Source organism: Hippoglossus stenolepis, chromosome 4, assembly GCF_022539355.2.
Source record: "Hippoglossus stenolepis isolate QCI-W04-F060 chromosome 4, HSTE1.2, whole genome shotgun sequence".
NCBI classification, from domain to species: Eukaryota; Metazoa; Chordata; class Actinopteri; order Pleuronectiformes; family Pleuronectidae; genus Hippoglossus; species Hippoglossus stenolepis.
In genome coordinates, this window is record NC_061486.1 from 595,938 (window position 1) to 611,940 (window position 16,003).

At 44.6% G+C, this 16,003-nt stretch overlaps 3 protein-coding genes across 7 annotated transcripts in view; all 3 read right to left on the bottom strand.

The window, feature by feature from the left end:
- LOC118106630 (collagen alpha-1(I) chain) overlaps positions 1-16,003 on the bottom strand; it is a 688,934-nt gene that overhangs the window by 588,160 nt on the left and 84,771 nt on the right.
- On the bottom strand, positions 370-7,972 carry rffl (ring finger and FYVE-like domain containing E3 ubiquitin protein ligase). Its single transcript, XM_035154117.2, has 8 exons — positions 7,714-7,972; positions 6,228-6,409; positions 5,263-5,460; positions 4,961-5,179; positions 4,336-4,537; positions 3,363-3,386; positions 2,802-3,011; positions 370-2,700 (listed from the first exon to the last, which is right to left on the bottom strand). Exons 2-7 carry the CDS (start codon positions 6,405-6,407, stop codon positions 2,827-2,829), a joined length of 1,008 nt encoding a protein of 335 aa, XP_035010008.1. The 5' UTR covers positions 6,408-6,409; positions 7,714-7,972; the 3' UTR covers positions 370-2,700; positions 2,802-2,826.
- On the bottom strand, positions 8,843-15,951 carry eif4h (eukaryotic translation initiation factor 4h). Of its 5 annotated transcripts, XM_035154126.2 has the most exons (8): positions 15,802-15,951; positions 13,656-13,852; positions 13,262-13,326; positions 12,914-13,046; positions 12,232-12,342; positions 11,754-11,963; positions 11,493-11,608; positions 8,843-9,423 (listed from the first exon to the last, which is right to left on the bottom strand). In XM_035154126.2, the coding sequence occupies exons 1-8, from the start codon at positions 15,864-15,866 to the stop codon at positions 9,418-9,420; spliced, it is 903 nt and encodes a 300-aa protein (XP_035010017.1). In that variant the 5' UTR covers positions 15,867-15,951; the 3' UTR covers positions 8,843-9,417. The 5 variants fall into 5 exon arrangements, with proteins under 5 accessions (XP_035010017.1, XP_035010018.1, XP_035010016.1 ...); XM_035154127.2 differs by having other exon boundaries at positions 9,352-11,608; positions 12,941-13,046; XM_035154125.2 differs by having other exon boundaries at positions 9,352-11,608.

Here is a 16,003-nt window from a genome sequence, read left to right on the forward strand (position 1 = left end):
CTCGGTTACTACTCACAGCAAAGTATTATTTTTTATGCATATTTATCTTTAATAGCTAAAGAAGATAATTTTGAAGTTTAAGTCGTGGTTTGTGACTTAATGAATAAGATATTTTCTGTCTTAACTGCTCAAGTTTAATTTCAGTGGAAAAAATTATCCAACATTTGATAAAAATAAAAACAGAGCAGAAACACAACTGAAGGAAATTTTGTTTTATTACAAAGTTCATTCAGGAAACTGATCACTCTGTTAACTAGTAGAAAATCATGTAAACGACACGTAAAAGATAGTGAAGAAGAGATTTCCAACTCAGAGGATGTGACTAAACCGATTTAGATCTAAAGACAAAAAAAGACACAGTGAAGTCAATTAAAAAGTTAAATGTGTATTTAAAGGTTATAGAAACACAACAGCCCATATATCAAAATTGACCAGTGCATCAAGAAAGTGTGTTACTTTGTGTCTCACATTGATTCAGTGATCAGAACCTTGCTGTACGACTTACAGGCGAATTGACAGATGAAACGTGTTATCCCACAGTGAGACCGGGCTTTGAAAAACCAGCCAGCAATTCACAAAAGAAAGGAAAAACCTTCACAGCAAAACTCAAAGTTAATGATTGGAAGTAAAACACTGAGAAAAAAGGGGACATCACGTCTCCACTTTATCGTTCTTCAACCCGAGCTAATTGATAAAAGGTAAAAAATGTTTCAGCAGATTAGTGCAAAAAGACACAAAGACAAAGAGCTTCACTGCCAAACTTCTGTGTTCTACTGGTAAAGATGAATAATTCATGATCCCTGTTTTTACTGACACATGGAGTCCCTCAGGGATACGTTCTGGAGCCTCTGACTATTTTGTTAAACATGATACAGATTCAGAGGAAAAGCCCAAAGCTAAGCTCTGCAGTATTATTTTCTGTAACTTAACAAAGTGCTATTAAACTCAACACAACCACATCAACGCTGAGTCACTGTCTCACAGCTTTGTTCCAGTTTGTCAGAATAAAGAAACGTCCACAGAAATCACTGTCCTAAAAAACATAACTACAGTTCTAATGTATATGAATACTTTATTAAATCATGTGTTCAATAATCACAGATGTGACTACTTTGACTAAACACACATGAATCAGTATTTAGAGCACGTGTCAAAGATTCCCAAGGTCCCTAAAACCATTATATCCCATAAAAACATATAAAAACCAAAAGGACGAGGCCTCAGTGGAACATAAGGCCCCAGGCCCATGGTTTGAAGTTCATTCAGTACCACCACTGGGTGACATCATTTTACGTCTTAAGGCCATTTTTTATTCAAATCTTAACAGCCTGAGCAAAGTGTGGTAGTAACAGAACAGAACTTTGTTCTCATGGTCACCAGCGAAAACAGAAACAGACCGGCTGCAAAAATACAACCATAAACCTCTATCATACGGAGTCCCTCAGGGAAGCGTCATGGAGCCTCTGTTGTTTCTGTAAAATCTGATACAGATTCAGAGAAACTTGTTAATGTTAGTGAAATTGTTTTAAAGGAGACGCATTATGTTTTTTAAATTTCTTTCCTCTTGTTATCTATAAAAAGTTTTATGGTGAATGCAAAAGTTGTGCAAAGTAAAAAAGTCCAAAGTCTGGTGTAAAGGTAGCTCCTCTCCTGGACTAGTCTGACAAAGCCAGGTTAAGTGAGTCGACATTTCCTACACGCACAGGAAGCTGTTGACCAATCACAACAGAGAGGAGCAGCTGACCAATTAGAGCAGACTGGGCTTTATCGGGGGTGTCTTAAAGAGACAGGAGCTAAAACCAAGTGTTTGAGACAGAAGCTGAAAAGAGGAGCTGCAGCGATGGACAGTCTGAGGAGAGTCGTGCGTTTTCTTAACATTAGAGCATGAAAACATTTTACAGTAACAACACCCCTCGAAGACGAGAAAATGCATCTCAAGGGTTTATCCTAATGAACAAACTTTACCACCACTTGTTGAAAATGTTTTACCTGAATGTGAACAGAATGTGTCTCCTTTAAATACAACATTTCTTAGTTGTGGTTTCGCGACTAAAACATTTTTTAAGTTTTACTTTTCTTTTTTCAGTTTGTGACATCAAGGATGTGAAGAGAAAACAGCAGCATGTTCAACTTCCTGTGACATCATTACCCTGCTGATATCCTGAAGGTAGCTTCATGAATGTGTTCTTTGGATGTGAGAACACATCCACTAGTCAGATTTTTTTAAATCCACTAGTGAGATACAAAATATAACTCACTAAATTCAGATGAGGCTGAAGTGAAGGAATATCAGTCTGGGGTCTCTGGACCATGACAGCACTGTCAATGTCACGAGGCTACAGATGAAACATGTGATTAAAACAGGAAGTACGAGCTGTGGAATCAGTGATGTTCTCAAAGATGGCTCACCACTGCTGTTTTATAGCGGCTGTTTCACTTCACCAAGTTACTTTTTACAGTGTCCATTCACTGGACACTGTAAAAAATGAAAGGTTGTAATGAGAACACAGTGTGTGTGTGTGTGTTTGTGGCCCATGTAATGCTCAGAGTCACTGTTTGAGTGAAAAAGGTCAGATGAGGTCACTTCTTGCAATCTTTATCATATTTACACTAGAAAAATAGAGTTAGCAAAATGAAAGCACTCTGGTTATGTAGAGGTCCCTTTAAGAAGACTTGATTGTTGATGAACAACACTTGGTCCTGAGGAGATAGAAACACAGATCACAATATTTATTTATATATATATATACATGCACGCTTGTGCACACACACACACACACACACACACACACAGTGTTTACCTGGTTCAGTTCCAGGTCGGTGTGTTCAGGACCTGAAGACGTGGACGGCTCGGACAACATATTGGCGGCAGATAGGACACTCGCTCATCCTCTTGCCGCACTTGGTGCAGGTGATCATGTGACCACACTCCAGCAGGACGCAGTCGATGGGACAGTCCATACAGATCTTACAGAGGTTATCCTCCGGACTTGCAGAACCGCCGCCGGACTCTAGAGGGAGGCACAGGGACGAGTATGCAGCACTGTGAGGGACCATATCTTCGTCACATGATCAATAAAATAATTCAATAAATATATAACAGATGTAGAAAACACAGGGAGGTGCCAATAAACTTAGATTCATTGATTAATCCTTGGTTTGTAAATGATCAGAAAATCACATGGTGACGTTGATTAAAACTCTGGATACAATTTTGTATTCATTATCAGACGAGTTCAAGAGTTATAATAAATTTTTAAATAGAAATTTAAAGTGAAATAATGAGAGGCTCATTGTGTTGAGTGTTAACGATGACCTTGTCTGTCCGTCACATGTTTGTTTAGAGGAAACAGAAGACTGACCTGAGGCGCTCACTGCACTGGCAACTGAAAGACACAAAACAAACAGTTTGTACTTTAATGTTTAAAACTGACAGAAATTAATCATCTGAAAGTGTCTCAGAGTTTCTTTATTCTGGATCTGACACAAAAAATGGGTTGAATGAAATGAATCACTGATGACTCTTTCACACCTTGTTTGTTTCAGAGCTTCAGACTCTTCAGTTCAGTCTGAAGCTGAACATCAGGTGTGAAAGGTTCCTCAGACCAGAAGAGGTGTTCTGGGTCTGGATCAAACTGAACCATGGTTCGGTTCCAGAGTGAAAACACTTTGTTGGATAGTTTGGACTTTTGGACCAATCACAGGAAGTAGAGACAGAATTAAATAGTTGAAGAAGAAGAAGAAGAAGCTGCAGTCTTCACCTCCGACGATATAATGTTTGAACCACGAGGACGTTCAGTTGGTGCATTCGAACTAGTGTGGAGTACTGTAGTACTGTGGAGTTCTGTAGTACTGTGGAGTTACTGTAGTACTGTGGAGTACTGTGGAGTACTGCGCCTGAAGGTGCTGCTTCTAGTGATACCATCATTATGTTACCATGGCAACCAAATGAAGCTTCATTCATGTTCTCCATTCAAACAGTAAGACTACTACCCCCCCACCTGACAACATGCCCATGTCAGACGCCGTCTACAAACCAATCAGTCAAGTACAGGTAGACTCCGCCCACGTAGGTGATGACGACAGGACGTACGTTTGTCAGACTGAACTCTTTAGTCCCTAAATTACAACGTGAAACCAGAACTAACAGATCAAAGGAAACATGGAACAAACACATGGTTCAGACTCAGATCAGAAAACATCTCATTTGTGGTTCAATTCCGAAAGATTCTCAACAAATGTCTGACTTCCTACACAAAACATGTTGATGTTCAATGTCTGCAGCTGGTCTCTGAGGGACGAGGATTTAGCTTCGTTAAACTGAGTCCAACTCACCGAGGTTCTGCTGGTCCTGGTACAGTCGACTCACTCGCTCCATCAGCTCCCATTTCTCACAGCAGCCTTTATAGTCCACAAAGTTCCTAGCGAGAATTTCTTTCAGCTGCCGCACGCTGAGCACCTCAATGTCGTCCTCGCAACTCAGGTCGGACAGAGAAGCCCTACGGCCTGAAACTGATGGCTCCTCAGGGTCCCAGGTCTGAACCGGACGAATAGACAGAGTCAAAAACAACATCCAAACACAAAGATTCACACCTGTCCTGGTTCTACCTGGCTCTACCTGGCTCTGGGTCTACCTGGCTCTTGATCTAGCTGGTTCTGGCTCTGGGTCTACCTGGCTCTGGATCTACCTGGATCTTGATCTACCTGGCTCTGGTTCTGGTTCTACCTGGCTCTGGGTCTACCTGGATCTTGATCTACCTGGCTTTGGTTCTACCTGGCTCTGGGTCTGGTTCTACCTGGCTCTGGTTCTACCTGGCTCTTGATCGACCTGGCTCTGGTTCTGGTTCTACCTGGCTCTGGGTCTGGGTCTGGTTCTACCTGGCTCTGGGTCTGGGTCTGGTTCTACCTGGCTCTGGTTCTACCTGGCTCTGGGTCTGGTTCTACCTGGATCTGGTCTTACCTGGCCTTCTTCCTGAATGTCAGGCTCAGAGGCAGTGGTCTCTGTGGGAGGGGACGGGGATTCGGGCTGTGGAGGATCAGAGGTGAGGTTGGGGGTGGGTGTAGGTGTAGGTGTAGGTGGGTCAGGCGTCACAGAGGGAGGGTCTGGGGTCAGTGTCTCGGGGGCCTGTTCGCTGGAAGGTGACGAATGCTGACTCAGGACCAGTTCTACCAGCTCCTCCTGCCGAACAGGAAACAGGTATGACTGTGTGTGAGTGACTGTATGTGTGTATTGTGTTGGGTTTTGTGTGTGTGTGTCCTCACCTTCTCTCTGCACAGGTGTGTTGACACCTCATGCAGGTGCAGATAGTCTCTGAGCTCCTTCACCTTGAGCTTCATAAGCTCCGCCCGCTCCAGCAGGTTGCCATAGAAACGCTGACAGGTGTGACAGAGGCGGGGCCGCGGCTCAAGCTGGGCGGAGCAACGGCTGCAGTAGTTCTTCTTACAGTCCACACACACATGCTGAGAGAGAGAGAGAGAGAGAGGGAAAGAGAGAGAGAGAAGAAGAGAGAGAGAGAGGACAGAGAGAGAGAGAGAGAGAGAGAGAGAGCAGAGAGAGAGAGAGACAGAGAGAGAGAGAGAGAGAGAGACAGAGAGAGAGAGAGAGAGAGAGAGAGAGAGAGAGAGAGAGAGAGAGAGAGAGAGAGAGAGAGAGAGAGAGAGAGAGAGAGAGACAGAGAGAGAGAGAGAGAGACAGAGAGAGAGAGAACAGAGAGAGAGAGAGAGAGAGAGAGAGAAGAGAGAGAGAGAGAGAGAGAGACAGAGAGAGAGAGACAGAGAGAGAGAGAGAGAGAGAGAGAGACAGAGAGAGAGAGAGAGAGAGAGACAGAGAGAGAGAGAGACAGAGAGAGAGAGAGAGAGAGACAGAGACAGAGAGAGAGAGAGAGAGAGAGAGAGAGAGAGCAGGAGAGAGAGGGAGAGAGAGACAGAGAAGGAGGGGACAGAGAGAGAGAGAGAGAGAGAAGGAGAGAGAGAGAGAGAGAGAGAGAGAGAGAGAGAGAGAGAGAGAGAGAGAGAGAGGGAGAGAGAGGTGAATGATATAGGCTTTGTGTTGTTTGTCAGTTTGTCCTGGTGGTCACTCTCAGTACTGCAGTTATCTTTCAGCTCCTCCCTCATCAGCTGATTCATCTTCACACTAAAATCTCCCTGGCACCTCACAAACAGTCTGTACGTCTGACCCCTGACCCCCAGCACATGTGTCCAGATGGAGATCAGGTGGGCGGAGTTACCTTCTTGGTAGGTGTGTCAAAGGTCCCCCCGCAGGCCTTACAGATGTGTTCAGGTGGGGGGGGAGACGGCTGAGAGTTGAAGGCAGAGTTGGTGTAGGACTGATGCCGACGTTCATCTTCACCCGACTGTTCTACATCAGCTGAGTCCATACACAGCCAATTACAGCAAGACGCCCACATACCTGACCAATCACAGACAGACACACGTGAGGAACATCCAACACTGTGCACGCTAACTAAGATACATGTATTCTCTATTCTTCTGAACACAGACAACTGAACCACACGAGGAAATCTGTTATCTTCTTTTGTATAATCACACAGACTTTTTACACCTCAACATGAATGTGACATCAGACATAACCAGGTGTAAACTGAGGTCATGATTTTAAACTAGGTAAGATGACACGTGAACGCCTCCTGCTGGATTCAGGTTTAGATGTAATTTAAATATGTATTGGTTAACATTATTAAATCAGACAATATGCTTTATGGTTTTCTCAAGTTCATAAAATATACTTATATATGACATTATTGTGGTAATAAAACTTCGTATTATGTACATTATATTTGTAATACACATTTTTCATTAAAGCTGTATAATGTAAAGTACGTGATCAAATATACTTTTATATTATCTGTGGCTGAACACATTTAGTTTTTAGGTTTGAATTAGGTTGAATTTCTTCTTATTTGGTACAAACGTTCATTTAGACTAACAGATTAACTGATTAGGTTTCAGAGGTCAAAGGTCCCAGTGAAATGAACGTATGAGTGATGATTGGAGGAGGACCACCCACAGGGAGCTGGTTGGAGTTAGTAGTTTACTATCTGATCTGAACTCAGCTTTAAACCACAGTTCAGTGTTCACACGTCACTCTGTTCCTTCATGAACAGTCAAACACTGACAGTTTGAAGTCAGTTTGATGTTGGATATTTCACTCAGGATCTCACTGGTTTAATTCAGGATCTGTCAATCACTACCTGTCAACAACAGAGGACACGCCCACAGTGGGTCACATGACATATTAATCCAGGTGTTTTTATTCAAACAGGAAGTGATTGATGGTCTTTACATACATATCCAACACGAAACTAACTTCACTGTGGCCCCAACACAACTACTAACTTTTACTAAGTTTACATGAGATTAAAAACGGTTTGGTTTTGAATCAACTTTCAGCCGAACGACTCCACTTCTCTGGAAATTGTGTAAAAAATAACGCGTGTTGTTTACGGTATAGTATCGGTTTACCTGCGAGCTACGAAACTTTCAGTTCAGTCACATGTTAACGGAGTCCGGTAGTACCCTGCGCTGCTAGCAGGCTACAGGCTAACAGGAAGCTACTTAGAGAAGTAGATGATTCCGAAGTTTAAATAAACTAACAAACACAAACCAACAGATGAAACAACCGCAGTCAAAGTAACAGTGGGTTAAACTAACTAAGTTAACAAGTTAACTAACCACCACAGAGACGAGTCTTACCTGTTAACCACAGACTCCTGCAGCTAGCAGCCGGCTAACTCCGCACCGAGCGTCCGCTGGTTAACACACTAACTAACAGGTTACACGTCCAGCGGGAGGGTTAACAGCATCATGGGTTAGTTTGATCCGAGAGAAGCAACAGACTCACAACAGACACACAACAGACTCACAACAGCGGTGAACCAGGAAGAGTCCTACTACACACACACACATTCTTGTCTCACTGCGCTGGTGGGGGACCACTCCTGACGTCATCCATCTCACCTGAACGAGTGACGTCACAACACATTTTATTGAAATTCAGTTTCTTAACTTCCAGGGGGTCTCAAGTTTTAATCAAGGGATCTCCGACCCCCGGATTTCACACAGGTTTAACGTCTACTTGTTTTTTTAGTTTGGTCCATGTCCCATCTGCTGACATGGAGGAGGTGCATTCACTGGGATTGAGACAAACATAATCAGGACCTTTCGTGCTCGCTCCCTGAAACACTGTCCAATTAGAAAAACACACACACAAAAGTTGTCATGTGTAACTTTCAGAGAAATTAACTGATCTTCACTGATTTGTCTCAAAATGTAGCTTGTTGAAATTTAAACAAAAATTAGTTAGTGGCATTGTTTACGTTCTGACACATTAGACCTGCTGAACTCTAACAAGTATAATTTTTAGTCTCTAGATCCAATCAAAAGCTATTTATCAACTTATTCACGACTCGTCATTTAATGTCAAGAACATGGTCTGAGCAGATCGAAGCTCAACTGTCACAATGACAAATAACACATTTTACTGGGATAGAAATGACAAGATTGATTTGAAGTAATTTCAGGAAACACCATTAACACTATTTAAGGTTCTTCCATGTTTAATTTCTACTGTTCATTCGTAAAGTGTCAGCCTACCTGCTGTACAACACACCTGTAATTCAGATTAAAATCCTTTTAGAGGTTATCCTGTGACGTGAAGACTGAAGGAAGCGTAAAGAAATAATCTACGTCCTCCACACAGAGACAAACAGGAGGCAGAACAGAAAGAGCTATATTCTTTATTCTTCTTGAATTTGGAAGAAAAGATAAAAACCAAGGATTTGGCCCCTTCCCCACCCTGAAATTAAACACATTCTAGTGGATGTACGATGATGATACAGTTTTATTGCCATAAACATTGTTTGGAAAGAAAAAGTTAAAACAGCTGTTACTTTTTGTTTTTTCTTTGTGTGTTTTCTATGGTACAATAAGAAAAAGTTCTTCCTTTTAATGTCCTGGGAAACAAAGCAAAAGCAAAGTTTATCAGCGACTAAAATGTTCTCAAAGCGACGCAGACTGAAAATACTGAGGATTTAAATCCTGTTCATGTGATCCACTACAGACCCAGACCTGATCCACACTGAGACAAGAGACCTGGACCAGGTTAAGGACCAGTGAGTTCAGATCTGCCAACAGGTTAAAGATGGAACTACAGGTGACCACAAACCAAAACTACAACTTTGTACGATAATTATTCACTTTGACTTTGTAGCTCATTCAAAACTTTTCACCAGTTTTGTAAAATTTTCTCAATGGGGGTTGACTTCCACAGATCCACACTGAAGTAACGAGAGAGGGCCCAGAAAAAAAAAAAACTTGAAATTTCTTCTTTTCTGTTGAAACACGTCACGTTAGCGCCACCGTCTGGCCAGGAGAATGTCAGGAGGTGGTTTAAATGACTCATTGCTGTAAACAAAGACAGATGAAGAACAGTGGAGAGATTGGAAACAGAAAGAGGTGAAGAAATGGGAGCAAAAAGCAAAGGGAAAAAATGAAATTAGGGAAGAAAAACATTTTTTCATACTATCTCTTTTCTAGTAGTTCCCCCCTTTTCTGTTCATTCATTCTTCCCTTCTGTAAATACTTTTCTATGAAATTTTTGGTCAATCAAAAATAGGGGAGAATAAAGGAGAGAAATCAGACACATGAGGAAAGACAGGAACATCCATCCATCCCTTATCTAGAAGACCTATTCCTTGGTTCCAGGGAGATGGAACCATTCCCAGCTGATATTGGTTGAAAAGCGAGGTTCACCCTGGACAGGTCGCCAGTGGACCACAGGGCCAACACACAGACATTTACACTCCCATTCAATAATACAGTCAATTTAGAGTCTCCAATTAAACTAACACAAATCTGTTTGTTCGGACTGTGGGAGGAAGCCGGAGAAAACCCACCGCGGGAGAACATGCAAACTCCACACACAGACTGACCGAACCAGGATTGGTGCCCTGTGAGAGGTTGGGCAAGACAGGAACAAAGAGGAGACAATTAACATTACATCAGACAATGAAAAGAAAAACCAATGAGGGATAAAAGAACAGAAGAAGAATGAAAAGAGACAAAATGTATTAAAAAGGAAGAAAACGAGGCTTTTCCTTTTAAATATTTGCATCCTCTCTTTATCTCCATTTCTCTATCAAATAATATTTCTGTTTTTGAACAGTGGAAAAAGGTGCTTTGGCATCATAGGGGCAAAATAGGGGGAGGGGGGGAGAGGAAAGAACAAAGAGTCTCGTTTTCTGTTTGTTCACTTCTTTTCCCCCCATCATCTGTTTTTTCAGATGAATCCACTTCAAGTGAAGTTTTCAATGTGGATCAATGGAAACTTCTTCGTGAGCAGCGTTCAGTGTGGACACCATGAATCGCATTGAACTGAACAGGTTCTGTAACAACGAAGAACTCATCCATCAAAATAGTCTGGATTACCCATCAGCTCGAGACAACCAATCAGAGAAGCCATGACTGGCTACACCTTCAGGGTGTGTGGGACACAATACAATATGTCAGACTCTTTGGTTTCCAGACAAACTTGGTTGTCACTGGTTTTGAAATGTGAATATTTGTCAGATTGCTTTTTTCCTCAGCAACTGAATGCAGCGGCACAGCAACAGTAATTAGGTTGCCAAATGGAAGAAAATCCCACAGAAACTGAACGCAGCACTAGGTCTCATGCTGGACTGATCAACAACAAAGGCGTCAACTACCACCAGTGCATCATGGGAACAGAACAGATCATGCTGAAGCATCAGGTGTCCGTTTGAAAGAAGACAAGCTGATACGAGTGGGGGCGGGGCTGAGGTGGTCGAGAGCAGGCTACGGTGACACGGGTGAAACCCCGCCCACACAGGGACCACAGATGATGAAACGACACAGAGGAAAGTATGAAGACTGTTTGGATCAAAGCTGGAACACCTGAGTGATGTCTCCACGGCAACAAGCAACAGTGGAGAAGAAAAAATGACTGCAAACAATCAGGGCGGGGCGGGGCTACTACATAATGCTTCAAACTTAACCTCTGGGTTTCGTTCTGTGGGAGAGAAAAACGTAACGAGTTTTGAGGAGGGGGATGGGCGGGGCTACTGGATGAAGCAGGTATGACATCACAGTAAGCGGTGATGAGGGGGGCGTCGCAGAGAAACCCAAAGTTGGGACATGCATTCACAAGCTGCTCGTTGTGTGTTTACAGGTTTATTACTCATCAGTGTTTCGTCTTTATTCTGACTTAGAATAAATATTCTGCAGAAACTAAACTCAAACAGGAAGAAGAAGAAAGAGAGGAGGGGAGAAGAAGAAAGAGAGGAGAGGGAGGACGGCGTCCTCACTGTCCGTCTGTGAGGAAGGAATGCTAACTGTGGCGTTTAATCTCATCCTGTTCATTCATCCACGTTCTCTATTCACTCACTCTAAACCCTCCTCTCTCTCTCCCTCCCCCTGCAGCCTTCAGTCTCTTAAGGTTTTTCTCTTGAGATCACCTCCTCTCGTGGCTTGGCTCCACCGAAGATGGCCGAGTTTGGGTTGGCGACCTGGTTGAGTGGCAGAGAGACAGTCCGAGGCTTCAGCTGCAGCCGAGGCCGCTGTGCACGCTCCTCTGTGCAGACGACAACAAACAAACAATATGAGTCAGTTCAACTCATTTTAATGAAGCTGATTAAATGTGTTGATTTAACTAAACAACTGACAAGTAGCTTCACGTTAACTCGACTAAATGACTTAATAAACGTTGAGAGGGGAACCTTCAGATGGTTCTCTGAAGTCTGGCGTTCCTCCACGGGGAGGAGCGTCTCTGAAGCGACCTGGTCCTCCTCCTGCTGCTCCCGCTCCCGGTCCCGCTCCCGGTCCCGCTCCTGGTCCTGCTCCTGGTCCTCCACCACCACCCCTTCTCTCACCAGGGCGACCGCTTCCACCTCGACCCCGCCCCCCCATGTAATCATCATCTCTAAAACCTGTGGAGACAGACAGGTGTGCACAGACAGGTAAGTCAGGTGACCTGCAGCATCTGGATCCTGTAACGTGACACATTAGCATGAGATGGCTGAGGTGAGAGGAATGGGGGGCTGCAGTTCATTAGCATATCACAGCTGTTTGAGGTTCAGTTGATTCTACTTTAATTTCTTAACATAAAATGTTTCTTCTGAGACATTATCCTGCCATTTGATTGGCTACAGCCCAGCATTGCTCTGATTGGCCGGCTGGGATCTGCTGTTGTCCAACCTGAGCCGCTGGACTCTCTGACTGCACGTCCTCCTGGTTGGTCGCTGAAATCCTCACTGGAGTCCTGTCCTCCTCCTGCGCCTCCTCTGGGAGCAGATCGAAAACCTCGACCTGCAGAGGACAGGGGGAGTTTAACGCCGAGAGGAGAGGGGGATGGAGAGGAGGAGAGGAGAGAAGGAAGGAGAGGAGAGAGGACAGTAGGAAAGGAGACAGGGGGAGAGGTGAGGAGATGAGGATGGGGGGAAGGAGAGGAGAGGGAAGGGAGGGAGAGGAGGAGAGGGGGAAGGAGAGGAGAGGAGAAAAGTAGAGGAGAGAGGAGGAGAGGAGAGAAGTAGAGGAGAGAGGGGGAAGGAGAGGAGGAGGTAAATAAAGAGAGGAGGAATCAGCGGAGGAAACTGAGTAGGAGGTGGCGACGCCTCCTTCTGGAAGGACAGCACTGAAGAGGCGGAGCTTGTTAGTTGTTCATCAGCCAATCAGAGGAGGATGTTAGAGAAGACGAAGCAACAAAACTTGATCTTTTTATTTCTGCCCCTGTGTGTGTGTGTGTGTGTGTGTGTGTGTGTGTGTGTGTGTGTGTGTGTGTGTGTGTGTGAGGAAGGAGGGGTTGAAATGATTGATGGATGAAGAAGCAGAGGACGAATCAAACACCAAAGTTAACAAACCAACTCGCTCTTTGACCTACTTCCTGGTGGGGATTGGTTGCCCGTACCTCTGCCTTCGTCTTTCCTGAAGCCGGAGCCGTAGCCGGAGCTGCCTCCTCGTTCTTGCCTTCGTCCCTCTGCGATGTCTACCCTCAGTGATCTCTCACCCAGCAGCTGCAGGGGTCAGAGGTCATGTCAGGCTGAAGACCGAGCTCTATCCAAATCTTTCCCCCAATATTTCATGTTCATTTATTCAACGTTTTTTCCATAATACTATTCAAATATTTATGAATTTTGTGACTCAGAGAATCAGGCTTCATGTGTCGATCAGTAATCTGATGAATTCTTGTCACACTGAAGAAATAAAAGCGTGACGTTCATATACTCACAGCACCGTCATACGTCAGAGCTTCTTTTAGAGATTCCAGGTCTTCAAACTCCACATAACAAAAACCTGAAGCGACACGAAACAGAAGTCACTTCGTCTCTTTATCGATCTGAGCTTTATAACATCTTCTGTTTTAAACATCAAAAGCTTCACGTTCAAACAGAAAGACAACGTGCAGTGTAACAGACAGAAACTGAAAAACGTAAATTTCTCCTTCCTGTAAATGAATAAAAAAAACTCCAATTGACTTTAATTCTATTGGATTCTGCTCTGACACTGTTTACCCCTGAGACTCCAGAAGTGGTTTCGTTGAACTATCCCTTTAACCATTACCTGACAAGATTACATTTTGTTCAGAACAAACAAACATCTCATATAAAATAAAATGCTCTGACCTTTAAACTTGTCTGTCTCTTTGTCTCTAACCAATCGGACGCTGCGAAGCTTGAGCTCTTTGAAGATTATGTCGATGTCTCCTTGAACCGCGTAGAACGGCAGGTTTCCCACGAACGCTGTGAACGGAGGCTCTGACGGCAGCTCCTTCTGCTTCTTGGGACCACCGGGGCCTCCAGGGCCAGAGCCGCCACGGGGCCTGAGAAGGTGGGGGACACAGAGAGGATCAAAGGATACAGAAAAACAGAGCACCGTGAGATGTGGAGTACAACCCAAATACAAATTTAAATCTTAAACAGCCAGTTATCTGATCAAAAAAATCAACAGCATAAAATAAAGAATCAATTATACACACATGTCTATGTTCTTTGTGTTGTTAATATCATTTTCAATTACAATTATTACTGTTGTTGCTACTATTATAAGTGTTAGTAAAGTATTAGTAGTTTGTTATGTCTGCCAGTAAAGCGTCATTGACTTGAACATAAAACTAGTTTTCGATCACGACTATTATGTCGCGCTCACTTTTCCGTAACATTCACCTCACGACCACACAACCAAGTTCTGATTCACCACAGTGGGCAGTAATGAACACAGGCTACCTACCAGAAGAGCCACGGTAACATTCGTGTCCATAAAATCTAACCAGCAGCACTCGCTAACTTTAGCATCTGTGATGCTGCCTGCAACACACAGATCTGTTTCTCTCCGGTGTAACTTTGGTGTTTTCTCTAAAACTACAGTGTAAACGAATATAAATGAATCGTCACTGAGTCTAACTACAGACGGGTTTGACACAAATGTCTTACATTCATGTCTTCTATGCGAGAATGTGGTCTTTCAGGTTGAGAGCAGGTCTTAATAATTTCACCTTCAGTTTATCTATTGCTCTCACTCCCTGCACTTGCACTCAAACAGACCCTGCTCCAGCTTGGATCTGTGCTCAGATATTCTGTTGCTGGTACAGAGTCCCTTTGCTTCAGGTCTCCTGAAGGTCCACGCTGCTTCAGTGCATGTGAAACGTTGGCACTTAGATTTTTTTGTGCAACATGTCTGTCAAAATTCTACAACCTATAGAATACCAGGTGTAATGAATGAACTAGCCCCGCCCTCATCCTGACCACGCTCTTCAGTAAAGATTGTTACCATTAAACCTAAAGACCGAACCCAGTGATTCGCGGACGCCAGGTGAACACTTCTATGCTTTACAGTGATAAAAAGAAGTAATCGACCTTTATCACAAAAACCCAGAGAAGTGAAGCACGATCAGTCAAATCAGTGACGGATTGTGTCTGAATACAGCGGAGTGAAATGAAATAAACATGCTAGTGTCCGTTGAAGACTGAGGGAGACACGTTTAAACGTGGTGAGAACGGTTTATACAGAAAACACCTTAAAACAGCCGCAGTGACCGAATCTGTGGAGTTTCCACAAAACTGTTGGAGCATGTTCATGTTCGGATGTGTGAACACGGAGCCAGTGAAGACCGTGAAACCCGGAGGGTCATGTAGGAACAGGCTCCGCACAGAAGCAACGTGAAGCTCCTGATGCAGCAGATTCACCAACAAACACACATGTGATGTCCCTGCTGCTTTCATTCATCACCATGAGGGCGATGGAGCAGCAGCACAACAACCGGCTTCACCTACAACCACCACACATCGACTGCTGGTCCGGGTCGATCCCTCATGTTTGTTCACTACGCGGATCAATGTGCAGCTGCGGACACATGATGGAGCCATGCGGGCAGTCTGCAGCTCCGCCACCAGCTCCACACACCGCGGCCTCCTGTCCCGCTCCGTCCCGCCTCTCCCCGGGACCGGTTCATTTATCCCAACACCGAACAGATTACCGTGTTTTACCGCCGAGCTCCGGGGCGATCCCCAACGGAACAGTCCGTCAGTTTCACTGTCTGTGCGCAGTTAGCCCCATGCTAGCAGTTAGCATGTTAGCTGCGGGACCACGGTGTTTCCCAGCCGCTCCCCGCCGCCCTCCCTCTCTCGGGCCCGTTTCACTCAGCAGGCGCCGGGCGGGACGAGCTTCGCGGCCTGTTCCGGGGCTCGGGGCGGACAGCAGAGGGAAACACGGTCCCGCCGGGGTTTGTGTTTGAGTCACACGGCGAAGCTGCCGAGCGGAGCGGACACTCACCCTCTGCCGCCGCCGAAGCTGCCGTAGGCCCGGTCCCGGTCATCGTAGCTGTCGTAGTCCGCCATTACTGCTGCTGTGTGTCGGAGGAGGAGGTCCTACACGTCACACACGGAGCGGGCTTAGGTGTCCGCAGGCCGCCTGACCGGGAAACCCCACACTCACACGCTTCTAATGTTCACCTCTTTGGACATGTTTTATTAAT